The sequence below is a fragment of the Erithacus rubecula genome, assembly GCF_903797595.1.
Source record: "Erithacus rubecula genome assembly, chromosome: 13".
Taxonomy (NCBI): Eukaryota; Metazoa; Chordata; class Aves; order Passeriformes; family Muscicapidae; genus Erithacus; species Erithacus rubecula.
In genome coordinates, this window is record NC_136665.1 from 14,562,682 (window position 1) to 14,584,088 (window position 21,407).

At 42.1% G+C, this 21,407-nt stretch overlaps 1 protein-coding gene across 27 annotated transcripts in view; it reads right to left on the bottom strand.

Annotated features, from left to right (window-relative positions):
- Positions 1-21,407, bottom strand: part of MAGI1 (membrane associated guanylate kinase, WW and PDZ domain containing 1) — a 321,597-nt gene that overhangs the window by 62,350 nt on the left and 237,840 nt on the right. For 17 of the 27 annotated variants that reach the window (XM_079317403.1, XM_079317415.1, XM_079317400.1 and 14 more), the window contains 4 exons: positions 13,132-13,338; positions 9,055-9,265; positions 5,353-5,435; positions 2,538-2,576 (listed from right to left, as the gene is read on the bottom strand). In XM_079317403.1, coding sequence (XP_079173529.1) covers positions 2,538-2,576; positions 5,353-5,435; positions 9,055-9,265; positions 13,132-13,338 — 540 coding nt within the window. The remainder of the gene's footprint in view (positions 1-2,537; positions 2,577-5,352; positions 5,436-9,054; positions 9,266-13,131; positions 13,339-21,407) is intronic. The other 10 variants (XM_079317410.1, XM_079317411.1, XM_079317395.1 and 7 more) reach the window with 4 other exon arrangements.

Below are 21,407 nucleotides of genomic sequence, written 5' to 3' on the forward strand. Positions count from 1 at the left end.
GCACAAATGCCTTCAAATGAGTTCTACCAGTTTTCATGCTAAATATCTTTTGTCTATTTTGGACTATTAAGTGCTTTTTAATTTTTAAATTTTAAGCAAAAAAAAAAACTTTTTTTCTTCTGTTCATAAAAGATTCTTATATTAAATTTCTTTTTTTCCCCTTTTAAAGTATTTTCACAAAATATCAGAACACCAGCACTTTCTTAACCCCAAAAATGGAACTATGCCAAAATCTTTCCTGTCTACTATCTCTGCATCTTTTTTTTAAGGCAACCTCCATGTTTTCAGATATAACAATATACAAAGCTGCAGCTTTTCACACATTTCTTGATGATTATGTAGATGCACTTTTTGACTCCCACAAGCTTCCAGAAGTTCTCTAAAGTAAAAGGCAATATTCTCCATAGCCATGTTGCAGTTTAGCTTCTTAGCTGCTTTAAATTATTCATCTCCTTTCTCTATCTCTCCTGCCAAACTGAAGATGATCCAGAGCATTAGATTTTATCACAAAGGTGAAATTTCAAAAAACATTTTGCATCATTAGGAGCCTGAGTGAACCACATGGTTTTTATTTTGGTCCATCCATGCAACACCAATGCAGCCTCAGAGTATTTATCAGCAGGTGGGTAAATTCAATGGACAAATACCTGATGTCACAATTTTAAGCCTTGGATAAGTACATGGATTCCTGTTGAGATGCTCCAGTATCCTTCCCTACATACAGAGGGGCTGGATGGATTCCTGAAAAATGATTTCTCTATCCACCAGGTGTTTCAGGTGCAGCCATGCACTGCTGTGGAGGAGCTGGAGAGGAACTCAGCACACTCAGCTCCTCCTGCTCCCTGTGAAGCCAGGACTCAGTCCAAGCCATGTCAAATTCTGCTTTACAGGTTAAATTTTTGTGTCTGAAGAACAACCTTCTGTTAAAATGCAGTGACCTATTATTCCACAGCTCTTTGGAAAACAAGAAGTTGTGAAAATGCCTCTAGTCCTAATCTTCTTGTATTTAGAACAAAGTGTTGATAAGTTAAGGTGCTAGGCTGCTGCCAACCAGTTTTTACTAGCCTGAGTTACTATAGTTATACTAAATTTTCATGCCCCCTTCTTAATGTTGCTGTAACCAATTGAGTAATTTGAAAATATCTTTCTTTACACTGCAATATTTGCACATCTCAACAGTACTGATGGGCTATGAGCTCAATAAAACTTCTCTGTATTGAAACAGGGAACATCTCTTGATGTTCAGCAGAACATCTGTGTACATAAATGCCTGCAGATCTGGGGTCAGGCTTATCAATTAATGAGTTTCCCTGCATCTATTTTTTCAGCCCTGTTCTTGCACTAGTTCCTGATAGCAGATTGAAAGAAGGGTAATTTCTGTTTAATATTGCCTCTAAGTTTGCTTTTTTAAAACCTCCCTCTCACTTTAAGCCACTGTTTGTGCAGATCTTTGTGAGAACTCTTTGCAGACTGTTGATGTGCATCCACCTACTTCTGATGCTGCTTGATCTGCTGATGATCATTTCTATGAGCTGCACATAATACTCATGAACCACTAAAGAGACTGCATTCCTTTTTAAACTGTCATTTCTTTCAAATTCTTGCTCTCTAAGAAGTTGGGCATATTTTTCCAGGCATATTATTCATAAGAACCATTTGTGGAGCAGTGTTCCAAGTCCACTGCTGGCTGCTGATGCCACATCCATCACACAGAACAGTGAGCAGAATACACTTACTTGCAAGTCATTACAGAAACCAGAGCTTAATTCTCTGGTAATACAATTCCTCCAGTATGCAGAACTATGAACTCTTAACTACAGTCCTTTCTAAAAGCAATAATAGTCCTAGTGGAAATAAAATCCTGTGCAACCTCTTATCCTTTCAGCTCTGTGAGTGCAGTAGAGCATAGCTGAACAGAAATAACAACTACCTCTGCCATCAGTATGAACACAATGAGCACTGCTGAGATTAGATATCAAGACAGCATCCTTCACAAAGAGATGCAGCAAATAAAAGTGTACCACATCATTGAAAATCATCTGTTTATAAAATCACTGACTGAGGGAAAATTTTAAGCTGTTTCATTCACAAGCTCAGCTGAAGCATCTGATGTAATACTTAAACTTTCTGAATCCCACTTAGCTTCTATTGTCTGGGAAATGTCTTGAAAAAGCATCATGAGCTACTTCATTTCATCTTTGGCATATATAAGCTTTTTCCTGGAGCCAGACATGCCAAAGGAAAAGACCCCAACTTCTGCAGAGTCCAGAAGGAAGTGGCTTCAAAACACCTTTGCAAGATTGGGGCTCTCTAGCTTTCTTCAAACTCTGAATCAGTAAGAAAACCACTGCAGATCTGAAGCTAGGGGAAGAGAAATGCTCTGTGTGCTGAGGAAGTTTTGCTGATAAATTATTGTTGAAATAAAAAATAAAAAAAACCTGAAAGATGCAAAATGATACAAAGGAGAAAGTGAGTAATTAAAAGCTCAAAACAGTGCAGTTGAAGTCAAATATCAAAATGAGAGATGGATGATTTACCTAGTTCACTGTCCAGTTCCTCCGTGTGCACCCCTTCTTCTCCAAGGGAAGAGCAGTAAATGAGACAGAAAAAATTAAAAGAAAATTTCAGACACCAGCCCCAAGCAAGAAATTCCCTACAGCAAACAGCAGAACCAGCACTAATTTTCTACACACCAAGCCCAAGCTTTCCATTTATCACACTCCAGTGATCAGAATATTGATGGATTTGATGCAGATAATGAAAGAACTGATTCTTGCACTCACAAAACATCTGCATCAATGGACTACTTCCATGTCATGGTTTGATATGGCAAAGTCATGAAATTGTGATTTTCTCACTGTAGTGAGGCTTTTCCCTCAGATCTGTACAGTCTGACCTTCACAATCTGCTCTAGAGACACATGGATTTATCAGAAGGCCAGACCGGGATACTAATGAAGAAATCTGAGAGGAAAACCTTGCACCTAAATAAGGACTAATATAGCAAGGTTTTTAAGAAGGCACCTAAATTTATGTGCACACAAGGTCCAACAGACTTCACTCAGATGATTTAAGATAGGCATGAAGTGAAGTGCCTTGTTTAACTGGAAACACAGACCCAGGGTCCAGATGCACTGGTGAGGCACAGGCAGGAATGCACCAGTTTTAGCAGGGCACCTGGGACAAAGATCACATAATTTTTCAAAGACACAAAGCCATCAATATTCTCTGTTGCTCCATTTATCATTATCTGCTCCATATTCATAAGTTAACAGTGACACAGATGATTAAAGTATTGCTTGGCCTATAAATAATAATAATGTAGTCTGAAAATGAAAGATGGTGACAAAACCAGAACAAAGATGGTAAAAACAATCTTGGAGACCCAATACAGCAAAGCTTAAGCCACACAAATGAATGACAGAAGCAACCAGAAGATGAAGGGCTGCAACATCTGGACACCCAAAAAAACACTTCCATGACCTCTCTGCAAAATATTCTATCAAAGCAGTTATTTGGGACCATTAGTGTGAAATACAAATTGGAATTTCCTTTGATAGCCCAAATAATAGGAGACAAGCAAAAACTTTCTTAGGGACACATATCCTGATCAAGCAAAAGCACAAGGCAATTGAAGCCAAACAAATCTGAAACAATATCTAACATCTCTAAAATCCACACAGGGGGTGGGATGAGCCTGCAACTCACATGCACACACACCAAACAAAACAGAGAAGTCATCCCACTGACTTTTATGGAATGACACACAACAGTGACCCTTGCCAAAAAATACCCAACTTCTATGATGAAGCACAACTAACCTTCTCTCCTCTTTGTTTTTTTGAAACATAATTATTACTATGTGCTAAGCAAGATTAGAGCAGCCAAGCAAAGCAGTGCAGAGCACTACTGTAACTAGGAAGCAACTGGTTAAACTAATGAATGTTAAAAATATCCATTAATGAGCAACTTGGTGAATGAAGTGAAGGGGTGTGCGGGAAGATGAAATTAGCTGATTTTAAGGAGTTGATAAACAAAGATGCCACTGCTCTCCAAAATTATGAACTCAATGAAATACAATAATACCAGCTGTATGTTTCTATTCCAAATTAAACAAATTATTCCAATGTTTGCTTTATAATTGCTAAGAGGACAAGGGAAAGACTTTCCCTTCTGTGAGGAGACTTAAAACTGATAACAGAGGAGCTCAGTCACCCTCTGCAGCCTTGTGGTTCTGGGCCTGGCACATCTCTGTGGTTTGAGTATCCTGCTCTGTGCACTCAGAAATTGCAGCCTAGACTGCAGAGATAAATCCTCACACCCTGCAAAATCTCCCAGGTGAAAGACAGGAGAGGTTGAAAAATGTGTAAAAACAGTTAACAGCAGTTCTGGAGGCCAGAGTTGAATTGAACAGTGAAAAGGGATTGAGTTGATTCTTTTATGAAATAAAATTGTGATTTTTACTGAGATGACTGATACCAGTAGGATGTTCATCATATTTTGAAAACTGATTTTACAAGGACAGCACCAACACTGAGGAAGGAAACCCTCCCATTTTTGAGAAGTGTCTACCATAACAGTACTCTATTAGCCAAAATTATGCATTTCAATTCCATCACCTTTGGTCAGTAGACCAAATTTGCCTCACAGGTCTTCCCAAACATTTAAGTTATTTTCATAATTCACTTTTTCTTCCAGCATCTCCCAAAGGAGGCTGGAGTGGGACCTCCTTTAACAGTCCTGCATTTGGCTGCTCTAAACCAGACAGTGGCTTGCATTTCCAACATCTCAAGGAATACCAAATCTCAGTGCAAATTTTCAGCACCAGAAATCCACACTTTCAGATGGAATTCATTTCAGCCATCACAACACTGCACAGACTGTCAGCATTCAGCAGGAGAGGTGAAGCAATTGAGTTATTTGTGCTCAAACAAGGAAACAACAACACAACTCTCTCAATCGACGCGAAGCAGGCGGTTGGAGCGGAACACAGCGAGCACGCAGAGACTCAGTCACTCCCTCCCACACAGCAACCCAAGGAGCAAACATGTCAGACAGCTCTGAGTCTTGTTCAGCATCAGTGACTCCTCAAAAGCCTTTGCAAAAACAGAGGCTTCTCACTTGCAGCACCTCCTTGAATTTTATTAAATGATCTGGCACCTCAATGGCTGTTTACAATCACAGCGATTTTACAACATAATGGATATTGTCTCTTTGTACTTACTCATAAATCTTCTTTTACATTTTTAAAAGTCTTTCTGAACACCAGTTATTAGAAAGAGAGAAGGAAAAGGAAAAAAGTCACCTAGGAATGGACCAAACACGATATATTTCACTATTTTTAGTCTCTTACCATCATCTTCACATTCTTCTAGAGGCTTCTGCTGTTTGTTCAGGCACCGTGGATCTAGCCAAGATGTTGTTTTTGTATTATGGCTGGAAACCAAAAATGGAAATATGACCTTTGTTAATAAAGCAGAGTTGAAGTATCCATGACAAAAAAGTATATATCCTCTTTATTATTCAACAGACCTGAAGGCATACTTTTGATTCAAAGAAACAGATCTACAATTTGATGTTGTGCAAACTAGTCGATCAAATCACAAGAACTTTGGCATTGAAAACACAAAGGTAACAAGTGAAAATATACAAATCAGCACTCCTGACTGGAAAGAGGCATGTGAATACTGCAATATTATAATATTCATTTACGAATTTTTGCCTTTGGTGGCTTGTTTTCAGTTCCAAGAGCTGTCTCTGAGCTAAAGGCAGAAATTTCCCTTCCTCACTAAATTATGCAGTAAGCTTTGTTCCTACAAAAGACCTTTGACATGTCTAGGGTAGACCCAAGCATTAGCCAAAAACGGTTTTGATTGAAAACTTCATAATTACCCAAATAAAAATGCTCTGTCTAAGCCTTTGATGGAAGTTGAACAGCTTTACTTTCAACTCTTCCTTTCCACAAGTCCCCTGACAGCCTCATGCTGCCAGTCCCAGCGGTGAAGGTTGCATAGTAAACCAGGCTTAAAAATACATTTTTCTAGAAGTTATTTTCTCCCATAATTTCATTTGCATAAGCAGACAATCTGGTAATATAATGCCTCTCCTACAACCTGGTGTGATGTTAGACACAACCTGCTAAGATATCCTCCAGTCCCTGAGGTATCACTTATCTAGCTTAGCCTTTAACACTGCTTAACAGTTTTAAGTTCCAACACCGTAGTAATGCTATTTACTTCTCCATCAAGGTCTCAAAGAGGTTTACAAACTGAACTTTAGCCTCACTGCAGTCTCAGGAGGGCTCTTAACAAGGACCACGATCCCTGAGGAGCTAACAACCAACAGCAAACTTGTATTGTACTGGAGAAAAAGGGGCCAGGATCTGAGTGAGCAAATAAAAGGTCCTTGTTTTACACATCCTACTACCCAGCCCTCCCAAGGCAGGATGAGCAAATGTGTTTAATCCTTGTGTGTGCTTCAGAGCAATTAATCAGCACCTAGAAAACGGAATGGCAGAAATTCAGCAAACCAGGCAAATTAATAAAAATAAGGCAGAGGGGGTCTGCCACCTTATTTACAAGCAAGTCTGCAGTCTAGCTGAGAAGGAGGGTGGTGGGAGGAGAGCAATAGAATATTTGCATATTTCTTGCAACCAAAGGCTCACAACAGTGCAGTTTGCTGAGGCACAGAAAATTTAGCTAAACACCTTTCAGATCACATTCCCAGGTAAAAAGGATTGTGTTAGACCTGTAACAAACACAGATAACAGGGGAGTGGGATATGCTGTGTAATAAAAAGCCCAATTAAAGCACCAGAGAAACATATCTCAAGAACCAAATTGCTCCAGCTGCATCAGGATTGGTTATCTGACACACAGCCCTGGCCCCACTGGACCTGCACTGGCTCTGTACAAGAATCTCTTGCTGCTCCCTTCAGCACCCTGACTTGATACCCAATGTATCACAGATGCTGTAACAGATATCTGAGCCATCTTGGGTCCACACCGCTCATTAGTTCACTTCCTTAATCTGATACAAATCAAACCAAATAGTTTCTAGGCCCAGGGTGTCCTTAGAATTAACAGAACTGCAGTCATTCAGGGCTGCATGCACACCAGCACACACTAAAATCACAAAAACCCCTATATGAACATATCCTCAAACCTCACTGCAGGGAGGGACAGGTGCTGCTTCCAGAGCTTCACATCACACAGGCCTGTGTGTGCAGGCTGTGTTTGCCCAACACATACATGATTCTGCTGACAAATTATTCACATTGCACAGAGACCACAGACACAGCAGCCACAGGGGTGGGTTTGGGGAAATCAGAGGCAGCAGCAGAACCCCCGATGGAAGCACTGTAAGGAAGGACAACAGGGGAACAACTGACTTGGGCAGCATTTCCTGCTCATCACCTGTCCTCCTCCAAGGAGGAAAATGGCAGGCTGAATGGGCTATTAGGCTGTTCCACACACAAAGGGCAGAGAGTACATCAAGGAGGCACCCTGAGGACACAGTGAGGAGTAAAAAGCTGTGCTCAGGGTAATGTACACATCTTGGTTCCATCTGATGAGAATTTGCATTCTGCCTTCTTGACCTTGTCTTGCACTCAGGGACTGTTGGAGCCTCTTCAGGTAATTGAGAGTGCCCTGGAAAATGGCCTTTTTTTAGAACAGCCCTCTCCCAGCTGAAAAAGGGCTGCTGTGGTGCCCTCAGTCATCCCAGCTCCTCAGATATTCTGGTAATCTTCTCTCATGTGTTCCTAAGGGAAAACCTGCTCTTGAATCTTTCCCTGGCCCTGTCCAAACGTCTTTCTCCTGATGATGGAGCAGGACTGCTGCCCTCACTGCTCTGATCCAGCATAACTCTCTGCAGGAGAGAGGGGTAATTAGCAGAGGAAGTTCTTCTGCAGTAACTGGGCATTGGCCTCTGGTAGGGTTGCCACAACTGCATTAAACAGACCATCAAATACAAAATCAATTCCTCAACCCCTCTTCTACTTGGCAGCTAAGGGTTTGAGTTTCAAAGGCTAATTGAGTGTTAATGTCTAGCTGAACTCTATGCAAGACATCTCTTACACTAACAGGTCCTATTTTATAAGTTACTCCTACCTCAATAAATTTAGACAAGTATAATTTGAGACTATTATTTATGGCATGAAAAAAAATCAATATCATCATAAAACTGCTGACAGCAATCAGCTCTTAGGCAAAGACTGCAGAGCTTGAGGTACTGCTGTTCCAAACTTGCTGTGCCTACCCTGCACTGAGCTGCATCTTTTGCAAACCACTGGAGAATATTAACACATTTGGCCCATTTGCTGTGATGAGAGGACAACACACAAAATCCATCCCTGGCTCTGCTGCCTGTGCACAGGACTGGAGGAATCCCTCTGCTTCATTATGCACAGATACATGTGGAAGCTGATAAGAGTCAAGGAAAAAAGCAGTTTGAGTTTTCTCAAGCTACTCAAAAGCAAACAGAAAGGAAATAATTAATAACAAAGTTTAGCACCTGGTGTTGTGGACAGAAGGAGTGCATGATGTTTTAGTAAAAGCATGTTTACAAAAGGTGTTACCTTCCTTAAACCAATGAATTTAATTCTATCCTTGGTTCTGTGAACCAGTCTATAAAACTGTGTCTACTTCTGCAATAAATTGCTTCTTCTGCTTGCTGAATGAAGCCTGTGTTGCTGTGTTCTTTCACTGCTCCCTAACCTTACAGCGACAGACACAGGCACCAGAAATTAAATCTCAAGCCCTTCCAATTAGAAGCTTTCAATCCACCCGTGAAAACAACTGGCCTGCATTTTATAAGTGTCTGTTGCCTTTCTAACTACCCTCATAAAACAAGCAATTCCTGCTGCCTTGGAACCCGGGAGTAATTTGGATGTTCATCCAATCAGGAAATGCGAACCCCCTTCAGAAGCAGTAAAGAACTAACAGCTCTGCAACCCAACAGCACACACTAAATATTTAACACACACCCATGGAGGTTCACTCACGCCCAACGAGAGGGAGAGAGATCGGAATTAGAACAACAAAAAAGAGCTTTACTCTATAAAATAGACTTCTCCGTTCTCCGTGTAGGCCATCTCCCAGTTGTCTGGCAGAGGCCCGAGGCTGTCCTCGGCAGCAGGAGGTAGGTACTGGGGGAGGCTCTGGGAGGGGTCCGTGGTGGGGACGTGGCTGTGCCTGGCGGCCGCGGACACTGGGGCTGCCTCTCGCAGGGTCTGCGCGCTCTGCTCCTCTTGCTCACCAGACTCTGCTGCAGAACAAACACACACAGGGGAAACTGACGGCCTGTTCTTGGGTACCAGGGAAAAAGCAGCCTCGAGGCCTTGCCTTTCTCAGGCCTTTACATGGTCAAGGAGTTTTAACAATGATGATGCACCTGCAGAGATGTTTTGCAAAAGGATGTTTTTGAGGAGGTGTTGCCTTCTTGAACCAGTGAGTCTTTTCTGTTTTGCATGAACTATCCTTTATATATGTGTAGTGTTTCTTTCAATAAAGCTCTTCTCTCTCTTGCTTCTCCATTACATGAGGAACTATGTTGCATTATCCTTTTTGCTGCTCTTATAGCCTTAAAATGCAACAACAATCGGTGTCCTGGATTGCAATACAGGATGTGGCCAGAAATGTGTATTCTGTCCCCATCTGTTGAAGCCAGGTGGGGCGGTGACCCTTATCTCTGTGGCACATATTATCTGCTAATGGGCCATCTTTAAATCAGCTGGGGCAATCATTTTTCTCTTTTCCACAAACCATCCTCCCTCCAGGAAGATATCATCTGCTGCTGGGCCACAGTCCCACTGTATGACTGATAAAAATTCCATCATCCCACTGGGAGATGTTCCAGCCAGGGGAGGAGCCAAGCCTTTCCTAGCCAGAGAAAAACTGAGATTTTGAACACCAAGGGACCTTCTTTCCACTGGATTCCAGAGCAAAGCCAGACCTTTCCACATGATCCCTGGACCTTCAGAGGAAACTGCACCTTCTCCAGGAGCACTGCTCCAGCTGAACCATCTTCCCCTGCAGGAGGATGCAGCCACCATTGAATGGGACTGTGCCACCACCCTGACTGACTGACGGGCGTCAGCTTGGATTCTGACTCTGGCAGTGTTTGGGATTGTTCTTTGTAATACTGTATCTCTATTTTAATTTTTCTAGCAAAGAACTGTTATTACTAATTCCCATATCTTTGCCTGAGAGCCCCTTAATTTCAAAATTATAATAATTTGGAAGAAGGGGGTTTACATTCTCCATTTCAAAGAGAAGCTTCTGCCTTTATGGGCAGATAACTGTCCTTCAAACCAGGACAATCAGTCTTTTCCTCACCCAGTTTGCTCCTCCATGTTTATCCTGCCAGTTTTCCTCTCCTTGCCTTTTAATTCATGAGACACAGGGACATGTGAGAGAGCAGAGCCCTGCAGTCTGTGGCAGCAGGGTGAGCTCACCTTGCCCACTCACACTCTGCCAGCCACATTCTCCAAACAAAGCAGGAGCTGTGATCAGCTCCAACAGGCCCTGCTGAGCTACCAAATTCCTCCAAGCTGCCTGGGGCCAGGGCTCACTGCTGTAGAGGAGCTCAGTGTGCTTTCAAGCAGGCTTACAGGTTCACTCCTGCAGTGCCAACTGTGGGACAGGATTAGGAGGATAAAATTTCTTGTTTGAAGCATGATCAAAAGAGAAGATTTTACAAGAGCAAAATGTTGAGCCAGAAGCTCAAAGTCAACAAGCTAATGGTGAATGTCTTCAGTGCAGTGCCTTATTTTAAATTAAAAGTTAAAATGTATGTCAGCACTGTCCACATGTTGCTGCTCACTACTGCCCATTTTTGCTGTCTGAGGAGGTTTATTCCAAGGCTCATCACAGTATCTTTCCAGTCAAAGTCAGTCAGGAGTGTTTTATGCTGTATCTGACCTTCTCCCTCTAAGGAAATGTTTCTGATGCTTGTATCCATGAAGTTTTGAGCTGAATCCATGAAACACTGAGGGCTCATCTCCTCTCAATACTAACCACAGTAGATACTCCCCAATAAAGAGGCCTGAGCCCTCACTCCTTCACAGAGAGGTTTTGGCAACAATGGACAAATTCTAAAACTAACCCTGTGTCTACAAAAGGGACTCTCTCTGTTTCTTGAAGGTGTTGAAAATTTATGGCAGCATTTCCACATCCCCTGAGAACCTCAGTATAAGCACAGACAACACACTGAGCAGAAGACAGAGAGATCAGTGCCACCTCTGCCAAGTCCCCAAGGAGTGGGGCTGAAAGGGCTTCACTGACTGGACCATCCCTGCTCCCTACACCAGAGACCAGGGACATCCTCAATTCACAGCCCACAGCCCTGGAAACAGCTCCTTCATTATTCTACTCTGTCTGCTGCCATTACCAAAAGAGAAGGACATCATGAACTGGGAGGAACAGGAAGAAAACCATCTAGACTATATCAGTACCCTCAGTGCTTGCTTCTCAGCCCTCCTGGAGTTTGATATTTTTAGGTAGAGGATGACAAGATAAAGAAGCGTGAAAAAATCGTCGCCAGCTAAAAACTGAGAGTACAAACATGCCAAAATCTGGAAAACACAAGTTACTGAGAGGTCTCCTAGGGAAGCAGGAGCATTTTAATATGGCTAGCACAATTTCATGTGAAATAAGCATAAGGAATCACTTCTATATATGAGAAATAACTCTTTTCTTGATTCTGTGCTCATTTAATGAAGGCAAGGGGCCAGGGTGTGATAACGTTGTGACAAATGAGCTGCATCTTCCAGCATTTCATCTTGCAAAGGAAAACAAGGAAAATAAATTATGCTCAAGCTACTTCAGGGGTACCAAACTGAGATGGGCAGCAAGGAAATCAAATAACAGATCTCCCACCAGCTTCTTCCCAAAATCAGATCCTGTGACAAAGGCTGAGGTTGCTGTCATGTTATGACACATAAGAAACCACCCTTGGTGCAAAATTTTGTCAATGAGCTGGGAAGCAGAGACAGACATTCCAGCCTGGGAGAAATTAGGCTGGCTAGAAGCAATTTGAGTTGGAAATGTGTAGCAGGTGGCAGCCAAACAGAGTACAACCCTCAAAAGCCATTTGACACTTTGACCCAGAGAGGACCAAAACTTAATCTCAGCCCAAATCCTTTTAAAGCTCTAAACAGATGTTAGAGCCAGGACATTGGCAGGTAGGAACTGACAGGATAGATCCTCTGAGTCCTCAGAGACTGAGAAGAATTTTCATGGTGATAGGAGGTGATCAGAGGACAAAGGACCCAGTGCCAGTTATGGTGAGCTGCCAGGGCAAGCAGCTGGGAAAGGCTTGAAGGTGTGGATAATACTTGCTCAGTACCTGCCTCAAAAGGAGCCCAGAGGATGAATTCAGCTTGAAACTGAGCTGAGCTAACAATGCTCTAAGCACTAACAAATACTAGGCTTGGAGACATGGGGAAGAGCTCTTGCCCCTCAGACTTCACAAACTTGCAGCTGATGTCTGTGGAAACTCAATGGATCTCCCATGGTGTTTTACTCTGAATGTGCCTGCACAGCACTTGACTTTAGATTGCAAAGGTTTCCAGTGATCCTTCAGCCAAGGCTTGATGGTAGCCATGGTGGGGACAAGATCTGTGCTCAGCAGGACACAAATGAAATGAAATACAGAACTTGTACCCATGATTCAGATCACATTCCTGCAGCAAGCAGGACTCCATCTGCTGGGAGAAGAGGACCTAGGGCAGTAACTGTATGTGATGGGCAGCTCTAGATGCAAGGAAGGAAAAAGGACAGCAATATAGGAAGGAGCAATAATTAATTCCAAATGTAAACCTGGTTGAGTCATTTCATACTGTTTGCAACTGTCAATCATAGTTCAACTCTTCCCCAACCTTTCTGCAATTAATGGATTTGAACTTTACCACAATTTTGTCTCAACCAGTTCAATCCCATAAGGCCTTTTTGGAAAGACACAGCTGTGCATGGGTTGTTCACACCTGGACATCTGCCACTCAGGTGTTGGCCAGTTCTGTTTGACATTGTCAAAAAACACATTAAAAACAACACCCCCTCTTCAAAATACCCCCCCCCCCCAAAGCCTTCCTCATGTATTCTAACTGAAGAACAGTGGTATGTTTGCTTTACCTGTGAAGCTACTGCTCATTTCAGGTACATCATCCTCTTCCTCATTCTCTGTATGCACTATGCCAGCATTTTGCATATCATTGTAAGACTTGGTTCGCTTTGGAGTTGACTGCTTGGAGCCAGACTGCAGGTTTTGCAGAGCATTGGTGGAAGTCACTTTCCCACTGAGGGGCTGGCTTGGAGGCTTCGGCGTTCCATAATAGTTACCTAGGCAATAGAGACACATTTGCATCTTCAAAAGAGAACAGTTTATGGCAGCAACTTTTCTATGTCATTTTCTGTATGGCTCCATTAAAGTTTCTGTCCCTCCCCGCAGATAAGTAAATAAAGAAGCCAACACGTGCCATTCCCATTTTTGGGGGTGTATACTTCATCTCTACAGCAGACACAGAAATATTTCTTGCCTTTTCAGTTATTCTTGTCGAATCTAAAAGGAGAAGCAATGGTGGTATTGTTTAGGTGCACTGAGCGTACATGGGCTAAAACAAAAGGCAGACATGGTGAATAGCAAAACTTCATCTCCTTACATCTGAATTTCAATTAGTAGCCTTTTTACATGTGTGCACCCACACAATGCTGTGGCAGATCTGGAGTGAGCCCTGCAGAAAATAAAAAATTCATGACTGCTATCACCAAGAGGAGTGATGAAAGGCTCGATGGCCTGCTTTAGTACACAGGTTCTTTTAGGGGGAATCTTGCATTTGGAAAGCAAACACTATTCTCTCTCTAAAAGGAAACTTAGTCAAAGGAGAGGAAAGGCAAGATACCACATGGCACTGCTTTCTTCAAAGAGAAAATTCAGAAGTTGGGTCAGCTTGGGTAAAAGTGAAGTACCAGACCTCAAAGCTAAACTTGAAGTGACACAGGTGCACCTCCAGTTCAATACATGCTCAGAATCCATCCCAGCTGTGATGGAAACACTGCAAAATCTTGGGCTGCCTCTCTGTCATTTAAAGTGACCATGGAAGAGACACAGAATAAGTGCACGTTCATTCATGCCAGAACAGCACAGAGCTGTTTCACTGGCCCTGTTTCACTTCACCTCCACACCACAGCACTGCTTGATTTCCCCTAAAATTCTCCACAGCAACCTCAGGTCTGGAATCTGTTCCCACAGCACTAGGCATTACAGGAATTCAGACCTATTGCAAGGTGAATCTTCTGATTTTTACACAATGACCTGCTATTACAATAGTTTTATATAAAACTGCTCAAAATTTTTCTTTCAGGAATTACTGTTAATTTTCATTTGCCATCTTCAGATTCCAAGGGTAGAGTTAAAAATTTTCCCTATGCTCCTTGACATCACAAAACACAAAGGATGCCCTCCCATGTGGTTCAGTTGTGGCAACAGTGCAAAATTCTTCTCTAGAATATACATTTATTTACACTCTTCATTGATCTCCACATGCTATATATAACCTGAAAGCATGATTTTTCAATTTTTCAGTATATATTTTCTCAGCCACTGTAGTAGATCAGGTTTGATCTAAAGAACCTGAAGGTGCACAGGTGATGAGGGGAATCTGCAGGGAACCTGATGGAGTTGCTACATCACTGTCCATCATATTTGAGGAGTTGTGGCAGATTAGTGAAATCCCCACTGACTGTAAAAAGAAAACCACAACACCTTTTGGAGGACTCAGGAAGAGTCTCCCCTCTGGGAGAAGGATCATGGAGCAGATCCTCAGGAAGGAGAAGCTGGAATCGCCCTGCCTTGCACTGCCAGAGCCCAGCAGGGAACATCACCTAGAAAACACTCACAATCATTCCCCCTCCCTGCCTCCTGCAAGGTGAAAAGGCATTTCCCACAGACCTGAGGCCCAGGAAGGCAGAGCAGCTCCCACTTTTTTTTTTTCCCTGCTTTTCCAGCTGCAGCAGGAGAGCAACACGTGCAGGTTTGTGTGAATAAGGTGTGCTCCAGCCTGCACACAGCAAGGTGGATCCAGCTCCATGGAGCAGCAGCACTTTCATCTGCTGCTCATCATCTCAGAATCTTAAATGTACATTGATGCATAATTTATGTGGAGAAGGAAATTACTTCTTCTGGAAAGAGCCTCTAATGGGTACGGAGGCTCTGCAAGCAGGTTGCAGTTTCTGCTGGAGAAATAATTCTTATGCTCTACATACTGCAGGACTGTTTTATGCAAAAAGAGGAGGAATGTGGGAGAGAGAGTGCAAAGGGAAAATACAAACATAAGTTATAAAAAAAAAAAAATAGGATAATGAACCCTGCTCCCATCTATCTTCTTGGCATTTCTCACGAAGAACAACACTACTCTGGGATTTTGTGGTTATTTTTTTTTAGGATTTTGCTTTGTTTGGTTTTCCAGGAAAAAAAAAATAGTGTTTTATAAGGATATTAACTGCTAAGCAGAGAGAGCCATATGTGTGCCATACACATGGAAACAAATTTTATTTCTAGCACAGCACACCACTGTTTTATGCAAAAGTTATTTTAGGTCTGTTTAACTGATTAAATTCTTTAGGATGGATGCAACAATGAGGATGAAGGGGATCTATAGATGTTGATAGTGTGGGTTTTATTTCCCCTGGACAAGAACAAAGCACAGATTGTACCATCCCTCCTCCAATTACAGAGAAATGTATGATTATATCTTCAAATTTTGTTCCTCTTTAGTTCCTCTAGCAACAGCAAAGCTGGAGTTCCTACCAGTCCACGGAGAGCTGTTCCTCAACAGAAAAACAGGAATATTTCTCTAAAGTATTTCAGGTTTTCCTACACCAAAATCATTAGTCATTTTTTAAACCAGCCATGGTTGTTGGCACTAACACTAGTGAATAATTACTCTCTACCAAGACAGTGTGTTGTTTTAGAGGATCCCTGTAAAAATAAATGGGTATCTAAAAAGAGCAAATATGAATTTGAAACTGAGCATGGCTCAGCATGTGTGGGGTTTATGGGAAATGTAGCCACTGGGGCTGAACTTTTCTTTTTTCACCACAGGAGGCAGATTAAGCCTGAGTCAATATCTAAAAAAATCAGTTTTTCCTCCAGATTCATACAAGGACAAACAGGTTGGGGAAATAAACCAGCTCATGAGGAAAATCTTCAAAAGAATGTTTCAACCCAGCTTACAGGTGACATGGAAAATGAGAGAAAATGGGAATTCTATCTTTCCCTCATGGTTACTGGCTGCAGTCAGCCCTATTTCTCTTCTCCAAGCAGTTATTTTTGAAGACATGGCATGTGGGCCTGGGCGTGGGAGCAGACACACTATTAGGGGGAGACTGGTAAAAATAATCATCAAACCTCATGTTTCATCCTCAAAATTTGAAATAGAAAATATTTACACTGTGACTCAGAAATCCAAACATGCTCCATTAACAACTGACAGTGAACAGCCCAGCAAGGATTTTACAACACTCAGACTTGACATTATTCGTTCAAATTAAATCTATCAATGTTTATGAAAAAACATAAATTTAAAAATAGACTTTAACAGTGTTTTGTGAGCCACTTGTAAGCCTAGGGAAGGGGCTAACTTCCTAGCCAGTGTAATTTGTACTGAATATCCAATCAGCTCTAATTATTAACAGCATGTTACATGTGCATACACAAGCATCTGTCATCCCAGAGGATCCCAAAATGTTTTCTGGAGTCAGCACAGCAGTCAGGGCAGGACTCCCTGGGGTGCTGAGCTCAGGTGAAGCTCTGCAAAACTTCTGAGGATTCTGACTCCAACAGGATGTCACTGTCCCCCAGACAATGGAGATTTTTGGGACAAGACTGTAGGAAACTCTCTGCTTTTCTGTGGAAAAGTTATGAAGCAGCCAGTGTGGCAGGAGTGGCACTTTCCCATGCCAAATTCCTGTGGGAACTGGGCTTCTACCCCTTACCCTCTTCTCAGTCCCACTTGGATCCTGCCTAGCACCTGAATCAATAGCTAATAACAAGCCATTCACTCCACAGATGCACCTACCATTAACTGAATCCCTGTCATCACTTTTCACTAACAATTATTTTATTCAGTCCCTTGGTGCTTAAAACTTACTTAACCACAGCTGAAGTTTGATGGCAGCATCTGCAGCCAAATCCATGACTTAATCCATGCACTCTAAAGCAGCACTCAGGAGAGTGCACAAAAATAACAATAATAATGAAAAAAACCCAAACAGAAGAGCTCTTTGGAATGAGCTGGTTTCTTTTCATCTCCTTATCTTTAAGTGTCGGCAGCTTACACATTTTAGCATCACACCCAGTAATTAGACTTTGGTAACAGCTTATCACAACAATAAGACAAGTTCTCATCATCATAACACTTCCTGCTCTGCCAATTCAAGCAGTGATCACAATCAATGAAAGCAATCTACAGCAGCTTCCACCCTGTCCTGAATTAAAGCAACACTGCCAGCCAAGAGAACTTTCTTTTTAAGTTTTAGAAACCAAGTGGCAGTGGAAAATTTGTCTCATATTTCAAATAACAAAGCATTCTTATTAAGCATTCTCCTGGTGAGCAGTAAGTGCACCTTAAATGGTTCATTGATATGGAATTTAAATTACAATTCACAAAAAATGCACCAACTAGCCACCCTTAAGTAAAATACCTATGAATCTATTCCATAAATCTATTCCATAAAAGTGAATTCACACTGTTGAATTCAATTCCATTTGGGTTGAAAGGACTCCATCCAGCCAAGATGCTGTTTCTGGAATGGGTAGAAATGCACAGGAAGACAGGCACAATCAAACAGGTTGAAGTGTGGGATGGAGACTGAAGCAGAGAGGGAAGAGGAGCCCCTGGAGGCTGCAGGGTGGGACAGGGAGCTGGCATGGACAGGTAACAGGAGGCAGAGTAGCTGGCTGCAAAGTGAAACATGACTTTGAGCATTAAGCCTAATGGGGCAATTACAGCAACTGAAGAACGTGCTCCCAAACCACATATTTGAGTTACTTTAATCTGCAGGTGTTTGCTCTGCAGCAGCTATTCTCCTTTGTGGTGGAAAGGTGTCTACACCTGGGACTGGGAGTGTATTTGTGTCTCAGCAAAAGAAGAGCAGTTCTGAGTTTACTGATGCCTATGTATGAAGTCTAATTTTGCAATTATAAAAATCCCAAGAAACTCAAAAGCCTTTGTGCAGCACAGAGGGCTCTGTGTCCATGAGAAGTGCAAGTCATCTTCAAAGAGACCACTCTGTGCTAACAAGGACTCCATTAATAGCTCATGTTTTAAAAGCACTTCATAGCTTTCTGTCTTGGTGCAAATGGGTATTTTGGGAAAGACACTTGGAGATAAGCAGCAAAATTAAGCAAGGCCTTGACACAAAGACTTGAAATGCAATTATTAATGTAATTGTTTTATTTTCTGAGACTCAGCTCCTCTTCTCTGCACAGTACAAGAACCAAAACAATTGACCCTTAATTTTAGCAGAAGAGCTTCTGTTCATCTAATCCAGCAAGAGTGCTTGTGACTGATTAGCACAGGATGAATTGGTTCCTGGGAGCAGAGCTCCTGCCATGGTGTTTTGTCTGTTCTCGTCCCAGATCATATTCTGCCACAGATTTCCACATTCAGATGACAGATCTGGCTGCTGTCTGTGGGATTCACCTAGCTGCAACTGCACATTGATTAGCAATTGCCTGGAGGAAATTCAGAGTATCCAGGCAACCAGGAGCAGGCTGCAGATACAGCATCTGGATGGGAAGGAAAACAGGCAATGAAGGAGAGCTCAGAGAAATTAACCTGCAATATATCCATTTGCTTTAATAGGAGATTCACTGTCAATTTCTGCAGTTATTAATGATGAGGTTAACTGAAAGATCAGTTTGGGTTTCTTGTTAAATAAGTCAAACTGTTACAAACTGCACATTTCAATTAGGTCTGAGATTTAACATATATTCCAATTAGTGTCCTAAAGGCAGTGGCAGCATGGGGAAGAGTCACTCACAGAACAAATCATTCTTTTATTCTGATTTTTGCTCTGCTCTCACTAGGTGTTGCCACATGCTACTGTTAGTACTCATGTACAAGTGTATCCCAGCACATTTAAGGCATTAAAAAATCCTAAAATAAAGCAATAATGCTAAAAGTAATAAATAAGTAGTACAACATGCATGTAGAAGGGGAGGGAGGGGTGTTCCATGAGACAGCTGTGTTATAGCAACTGCTACAGCCACATACAAATAGATTTAAAAAACAAAAATCACAGGAAATATAAAAATAATCTGAACTCTAACTTAAAAATAAAGCAACTAATGCACCATATCTCTCTTTTTGCCAGAGCTGTTTGGGAACCTTTTCCTTGAGGTCTTTGTTTTAAAACACACGACTGCTAGTGAACCATTTCTGACAGAGCTCACATGGAGAAACTTGTTACTGAAAGTGCAGAGAGAGAGAGAGAAGCCAGTCAGGAATGCCAGAAGAAATTCAAAGCCACTCTGAACCCCTATCAGATATTTGAATATTTGCTTTTAGAGAACAAGAGTTACTCAGGTACCACTTCAGCTGTTTGCAGAATGAAGCATTGTGATCAGATGACACTTCAGTACAGCAGAACTCATGCTTAGTTAGCACTGATAATTGTGCATATACACAACAAGGTGTTGCCTTTTTTTCCTCTACTAGTGGTTTAAAAATATAACAAGAAAAAAAGCAAGCAAAGTATTAAGAGTCAAAAATTGAAGAGAAATCATTCTGCAGTGCACAGATATTAGTATGTGGATATTCAGTGTGACACATTATAATGGTTCTACAGACACCATTATGATTTATTGAGTCAATCTCTGGTCTGGAGACAACAATCAGCATGTCTGATCTTATTAAGCTGAACGTGTTCACCTGCCTGGGCATTCCCAGCATCTGCCACCCTTCCTTGCCCAATTTTCCCCTTGTGTTCTGCCTGCCACAGGCTCAGCTCTCATTTCCAGGTGGGACTGAGCTGGTGACACCCATGGCTGTGAAGTCATCAGCAAAAAAAAATCCACCCATTTTGCTAAAGCAGCTGGGGTAGTGTGGCTGCTGCAGAGAAACCAAGGAAAGCCATCAGATAAATTAGTCTAAAGGCATCTTGATTTGAAGCATGCTGCTGAATACACCTCTCTACTTGGGCTGAAATCCAAACTGCACTATTAATGTAATTTATTACAATCATTAAGTACCACAATCAGAGACCCTGTCCACAGTAGCTAGTTTTATATACTTTGAAAATGTTAGCAAGTCACCCCATTACATCTTAGTCATGAGATTAATGCAGATTACTTATTACTTCTCTTGGCAATCACATAACACTTGTCCTGAGAATGAAAGATGATGCCTTGACAATAATACTCCATAATGTAATAACCCTTCACTTGTTATAAAGTGCAGCACTTTTTCTTTTGAGGATCACTAAGTGCTGGGCAGGCATTCATTCACACAGCCCCACCAAACCCTGGTGGTGGGATACAGCCATCCCCATTCAAAATTCAGCCACCATGCCCCTGTCCCTGTGTCCCTCTGCCCAGCTCCCATCTGCAGGGCTGCCTGAATTCAGCACAGAACACCCTGGCTCCCTCTCTCCCCCTCCTATTTGAAACAGCAGGTAGCTGCAGGCACAGGGCATCTGCTGAAATATTAATGAGGAGAGAAGTAAGTGTTGTTTTAATATTCTCCAGGCCAGTAACCTGGAGTATAGAGCAGTTACCTGATCTGCTCAGGGCCAGTCAGCAGCTGGGGAAAAAACAGGAATAAAATCTGGAAGTGGTGGCTGTGCTCAAAGCAGGCCTCCCTTGGGGTGGCTGTGAGAGCCCACAATTCAAATGCACAAGTAATTGCTAAATAATTAGTAACCTACACAATTGCTTCCATGCATCCATCAGTATTTTCTGCCCTGAAGGAGCAGTCAATAAATGCCTGGGACTACAATTACAGTGATTTCCTATCCACCACAAGGCCTAGACAATGTGCAGCCTAGAAAGAATTTTCCCTCCTAATGAGCATTATCAATGGGAATTTCTAACTGGCTGGAATGTGCTGTGTGCAGCACACACGTGGGGCAAAATCACCAATACTGGGGCAGCTTTGGGCAGGGCTTCCAATTGCTGGATTCATGTGATCAACATGTAGCTTTCATCAGGGGAGCAAAGATGTTTCTGGGCTTTATGGTTAAAAATCAGGGTGCTAAAACCCAAACTGAAAACCCCAGGAATTGAGGTCTGTCAATGCCCCCTCCCACCTGATTGCATTTTTTGTTGCCTTTTGGGTGCAGAACACACCAGGGAGATGAGAGGTGACTAGAACAGCAGCTGCCTTGCCCACTCTGCCTTCACTGGGATG